A 6267-nucleotide genomic window follows, 5' to 3' on the forward strand; every position below is an offset into this window, starting at 1 on the left:
TCTAACCACTGCACACCTAATATGATGTCCACACTTCCCAGTTCAAGTGATATGAAGTATGTTGAAAACTCGTATCCAGCAACGGTGAACTTTCACATATCTGCATATTCCACAGCTCTTCACCTGTAATCCATTACCTAACAACACGTCCATCGTAGTCTCTTCTATCACAGTTATTCGAGCATCAAGAATTGTTTTTGGTGCAATGAAATTGTGTGAAGCCCCGCTGTCTAACATAACCACAACTGTTGTCTTCCCAATCTTGCCATAAACTTTTGTAGTTTTAGGAGAGTTTAGACCCAAAAAAGCATTAAAGGACAAATGTGTGAGTTTACCCTCAGATGCATCTTCCTCTTCCAATAGCTCAAACTGATCTCGTCTAATACCTCAACTTTGAATCCATTCAACACTGTTCTGACTTGTAAATCTTGCTTTGGACATTCCTTGTCATGACCTTTGAACCATTTTGCATCACATTTGAAACATAGTCCTAAACTTCTTTTCATATCCAGCTCTGCATCGGAAAAGTTCTGTCTTGGTCTTGTCAAATTTCTTCCCATTCCTTGGTGTCCTTTGTTATCACTCTGATCTGTGTTCTGTTGTCTTCGTCTATATGGTATCATCGCTTGTGACTTTGGCAAACTGTTGTTGGTGAAGCTTCGTGTATTACCCAATCTTTGTTGACTGCATTCTTTTTTTGCAACTTCACTGACTACCTTGCAAAAGTTACTGCTTTCCATTTTAAGAACCGCTGCAATATGATTTGCTAATCCTTTTGGCTCCTTAATTTTGATAACCTCTTTCATCTTTGGTGACAGACCATTGTAAAATATATCCTCCAAGCCTTTGTCATCAACTCGTGATACTTGTGCTGATAAGTCTTCAAATTCTGAAACATAATCGCTCACACTTCCTGTTTGCTTGATCGAGTACAATCTTTTACCCGGTTCATTTTCCAGGGTTTCTGCAAATCTGACTAGCAATTTTTCCTTGAAATCTCTCCAATTCTGAAAATCTTGTCTTTTTCTTGCCCAAACAAACCATTTCTTAACCTTCCCCAACAATGTTAACGCAACTAAATCCAGCTTCGCATCATCCTCATATCTTCCAATTTCAAAGAAGTTTTTCATATCTGCTATCCAAACGTAAGGTGCAGATCCATCGAACATCGGCATTTCTATTTTCTTTAACATACTCTCTCGATTCGCTAATTCGGAATAACCTGGTCGATAACCTAGTGGTATTTCAATTTCTGAGCTCGGAGGCAGGTTCGATTGCTGTTGAATCGCCGTCAAAATTGAATTAAGCTTCCCGTCAATTTCTGCCATTCTAGCTTCCGCTTTCGCGTTAGCTGCGCATAGTCTTGTATATCCGCCCTGTAGAAACTCCAGATCTGATTTGATCGCCGAGGTTCCTCCATAATCGTCTTCGCTAAGCATCTCCGATTCAGGATTTGGTGTATTCGTTGGATCGATCTCGTCACGATGCACCATTTTGTTAACAACCAACTCTAATTATTTCTGTAAATTTCTTTTTTATTGGATAAAGTGAGAAGTACAAATGAAGAATGCGTATGAATTATCTTTTCTTTACACTCTCATAATGACTGTAGCAGAAAAGATAAACAAGCTCATGATGCTTGATCAAATACACAATCAACATAATTCCCCCTAAAACATGATTAATCCTATTTATACTAAGAGATTAATCCATCTTCCATACACGTGTGAACGCCTACACTTAACAACCTTCAACACGTGTAAATGATCTGAGCTCAAGTCGCATTATGTTGCTGCTTAATCCTCTATCTTGTGTATACTTTCAAAGGAGGTGCTCTCCTATCACAAGTTCAACCGAAATAAATAAATTTACATGAAAATAAACTAGCTTAATTCTGATACCATCTGTAAAGTCTTGGCCTTTTATTTTGTTCAATTGAAAGAGGAAGTGCAGCCCCTCTTTCTCTAATCTTCTTTGTATACTTCAGATCGATGTTAAAATTCATATATATATATATATATATATATATGAATTGTTAATCTCTACCATATAGGTTATATATATGAATTGTAATATTTATGTAGGTTACATATGTGAATTGTTAATAACTACCATATTCCTTATGAATTTTAATTGTTTGCAATGTGAAGAAAAATCTAGAGATGTGTTTAACCACATAGCTTGGGAGAGGCATGTGTACTACTAAGTAAGACTCCGTAATTTTTTCTTTGTGATTGATAACTTTTAATTTCAGAACAATTTACATTTTTATTTCAAAAAAATATAAAATGTAAAATGCCTTTAAAAAAAAACATTTCATTCAATACGGAAGAAAGAAACATTATTTTAAAATTTGCAAAGCATTCAATTCAAAACGATTTTGTGTTGTTGACTTCATTCTCCAATGCTTCAACAAACTTATCAGCATAACCATTCAACAATCCAGGACTAACCAAAGTCTCTTTAAACATCTTATGATTCCTCTTCACTAAATTCCCAATCTCACTATCTTTATCCATCACAGATATAACGGCATCTCTCAAGCTCTCTTTAGAAAACCATCCAGAATTTTCTCTTTGCACCTTCACAGATACTTGGAGTTCCTCTGTCATCAATCTAGTGGTGAGAGCTTGCTCGGCCAATAGTGGAATAAACACAATCTGACAATCATTAACCAAAGACTCCCACATTGAACCAAACCCACATTGGTTCACAAAGCAACCTACTGATGGATGAGACAAAATCAAAGGTTGTTCTACCCATCCTCCCCAAACTATTCCACGCCCTTTAACCCGCTCTTCGTACCCGTCTGGTAATGCTTCTTGTGTCGTTGATGCGCCTATGGGCGGCATAGCTCTTATCAAAAACGGTAAACCTGTTAGCTCCATTCCTAAACAAAGTTCTTGAAACTGATGTTTTTCGATAAAGCAATGGGTTCCCAACGAACAATACACTACCGAGCCTGGTTCAAACCCGTTCAGCCAATGATTCCAACGATCTTCTAGTGTTTTGACACTCTTTTCTTGCGGCTTAGGGAACATTGGACCGGTTAATAGAACTTTTTTCTGACATTGTGTTTCAATGAAACCACATAGCTTACCTTCAATTTCTGCGCATGTCCTTATGGAAATGATGTCGCAGTTCTTAAGGCCGGTGGTGACCCGATCAAAAAGCCATTGGCGGGTATTCACGAAGAGAGAATAGAGGTTAGCGTCATGTCCACGTAATAGCACTTTCGATGAAGGATAACCCGGTGGAGGAAACCCTAATTCAGCACCAGGTGCAAGAAACATAGCTACAAAAGCTGCGGAAACGATCTGGTAACTCACACTCTTGGCTCCAAACTTTTTTGCTACTTCTGGAATCCAACAGGCAAAATCGAAGAAGATTAGGTCTGGTTTGGAGGCACGAACCTTTTCTTCGATCTCATCGCGTAAAAGATCCATGGCATCGTATAGGACATGCTTAGGCGAGTTTGAGAGATCTGAGGTTGTCTCTGCTCCAACAGGGAGACCATCGACACAAGGAAGAGTAACAGGGTCGTAGACAATGCTGTTTGGGAACATATTGAGAGATTCGAGTTGTTTCTGAGCTTTCTTGGGAAGCAAGACAGTAACCCTATGACCTTTCTCAACTAGTTTATTAGCTAGATGAAGGTATGGAATCATATGACCAAAACCAAACGATGGGTACATAAAAGCATGAAACTTTGACCCCATTTCCTCAAGAGATCAGCAAAAGGTTTTTTTCTGTTTGTTTAGATGTTATTTGATTGAGATGCTCCTCCCTCTGCCAAGTTCATCTCTTTCTCTCTCTATATATATAGCTACTTAAAGAACGTGTTTTTGTTTAAGTGCCATTATAAATTAAGTTTAGGTGTTGGGGGATGACATGTGCCATGTGTTAAAGTGTCATTGAGATCCAGTCTTTTAAAATAAAAAATCTTTGTGTAGATTTTTTTACTAAAAATATGTGTTTGGCCTTAATTGGTTTATATTTTCATTTCCTTTTATGTTTAAGATTTGATAAGTTACTGTTGATACTGATACTAGATTCTAACCTTATGCATCCATACGAGAATTGTTGTATTTAGCGAATTTCATAATATAATTTATGTTTTTTGAGTTTAGATATAATTATTTTTATAGATATATCTTTTTTAATAAGTGAAAATATTTCATTTTTTTTTTATGTTTAGATATAACTTTTTTTCCAGAGAAAGCACCAAGTCCAGATGGAATGACAACACTTTTTTTTCCAAAGGGCCTCGCATATATTAAAGGCGGATATAGTACATTTGGTTAATGACTTTTTAGAAACAGGGGTTTTTAACAAGAGGTTGAATGTGACAAACATCTGCCTAATCTCAAAAAGAGAGCGACCTACGCGGATGACAGAGCTGCGGCCCATAAGTCTGTGCAATGTCAGGTACAAAATTATCTCAAAGGTTTTATGCCAAAGACTTAAGAGATTGGTGCCCAAGGTTATTTCGGAAACACAATCAGCTTTTGTGGCGGGGCGATTGATTTCAGATAATATTTTGATAGCTCAGGAGATGTTTCATGGTTTAAGAACCAATAGCTCATGTAAAGGAAAATATATGGCAATAAAAACAGATATGAGTAAGGCGTATGATAGGGTTGAATGGTCCTTCATTGAGAATCTGCTGAGGAAAATGGGCTTTGCGGAAAAATGGATTACTTGGATAATGTGGTGTATTACTTCGGTAGAATATAATGTTCTTCTGAATGGTCTACCTAAAGGTCAGATACAACCACAAAGGGGACTACGTCAGGGTGATCCGCTATCTCCTTATGTTTTTATCCTTTGCACGGAAGTTCTAATCTCGAATATAAAAAGAGCAGAAATGGCCAAAACCCTAACCAGATTAAAATAGCAAAGGCAAGTCCAGCAATTACACATTTACTGTTTACGAACGATAGTTTATTCTTCTGCAAAGAAAATACGGAAGAATGCCAGAAGATACTACAAATACTCACACAGTATGAAACGGTTTCTGGACAACAGATAAATTTTGAAAAATCTTCAATTCAATTTGGCCATACAGTCCCAGTAGCAGTTCAAGATGAGCTAAGACAATTTACAGGAATTGATAAAATTGGAGGAATGGGAAAATATTTAGGCCTCCCTGAGAGCTTGGGAGGAGCCAAAACCAAAATATTTAATTTTGTCGCGGAAAAACAACAGGACAGAATAAATGGGTGGACAGCAAAACTTTTATTCAAAGGGGGTAAAGAGGTCTTGATAAAATCAGTGGCATCTGCAATGCCTACATTTGTAATGTCATGCTTTCGATTACCGAAATCTATAACAACGAAACTTACAAGTGCAGCAGCTCGGTATTGGTAGAGCTCAAACGGACAACAAAAAGGAATACATTGGTTAGCATGGAAGAAAATGTGTCAACATAAGACGGGTATGGGATTTCGATCAATAAAGGACTTTAACACGGCACTACTCGCAAAAAAACTCTGGCGATTATTGGATAAACCAGACTCATTATTCACAAGGGTCTTCAAAGGAAGATATTATCGAAACAGAGACCCACTGGATCCTATTCGCTCTTACTCCCCTTCTTACGGGTGGCGGAGTATAATATCGGGTAGACCTCTGGTTCAAACATGACTAATCAAAAGAGTTGGATCAGGTTGTTCGATCTCAGTATGGAATGATCTTTGGATACCAGCTTCTCGCCCGAGGCCAGCCACATGTACATGTAAAGGGTTTAACTACTACCCAAATCTAATGGTCAACCATCTGGTTGATCCGGTCACTCAAACTTGGAACCTAGGATTGATTAACGCCATCATTGATCTAGTGGATGTGGAAATCATTCGCGGAATACCCACGAGTTGCATCTATCGACCTGATACACTAAGGTGGCACTTCACGAAATCAGGTAAATATATGGTTAAATCTGGATACCAGGTAAAACAACAAAAATCAGAGAATAGTATGAAACTTTACTACGGTCCGGAACTAAAGTCACTGCAGGCACACACATGGAAACTAAGTTGCTCACCAAAATTGAAACACTTCATTTCGCAAGCATTATCGGGCTGTTTACTAGTGCTGGCAAGACTCAAGAATCGAGGAATAAATTGTGACACATTGTGTGTTCGATGTGGAACAGAAGAGGAAACAATAAATCATGTTCTATTTGAATGCCCCCCGGCAAGGCAGATCTGGGCCCGCTCAAAGATTCCCACACCTCTGGATGTTTTTCCCGTCTCATCGGTTTATGCA

At 38.0% G+C, this 6267-nt stretch overlaps 1 protein-coding gene across 1 annotated transcript; it reads right to left on the bottom strand.

Moving 5' to 3' along the window:
* Positions 1 to 2369: 2369 nt before the first annotated feature.
* LOC18010952 (UDP-glycosyltransferase 79B4) lies at positions 2370 to 3719 on the bottom strand. The gene is made up of 2 exons (XM_024150385.1): positions 3101 to 3719; positions 2370 to 2854 (listed from the first exon to the last, which is right to left on the bottom strand). The coding sequence occupies exons 1-2, from the start codon at positions 3717 to 3719 to the stop codon at positions 2370 to 2372; spliced, it is 1104 nt and encodes a 367-aa protein (XP_024006153.1).
* Between the last annotated feature and the right edge of the window lie 2548 nt (positions 3720 to 6267).

Source organism: Eutrema salsugineum, unplaced genomic scaffold (assembly GCF_000478725.1).
Source record: "Eutrema salsugineum unplaced genomic scaffold, Eutsalg1_0 scaffold_7, whole genome shotgun sequence".
NCBI lineage: Eukaryota > Viridiplantae > Streptophyta > Magnoliopsida > Brassicales > Brassicaceae > Eutrema > Eutrema salsugineum.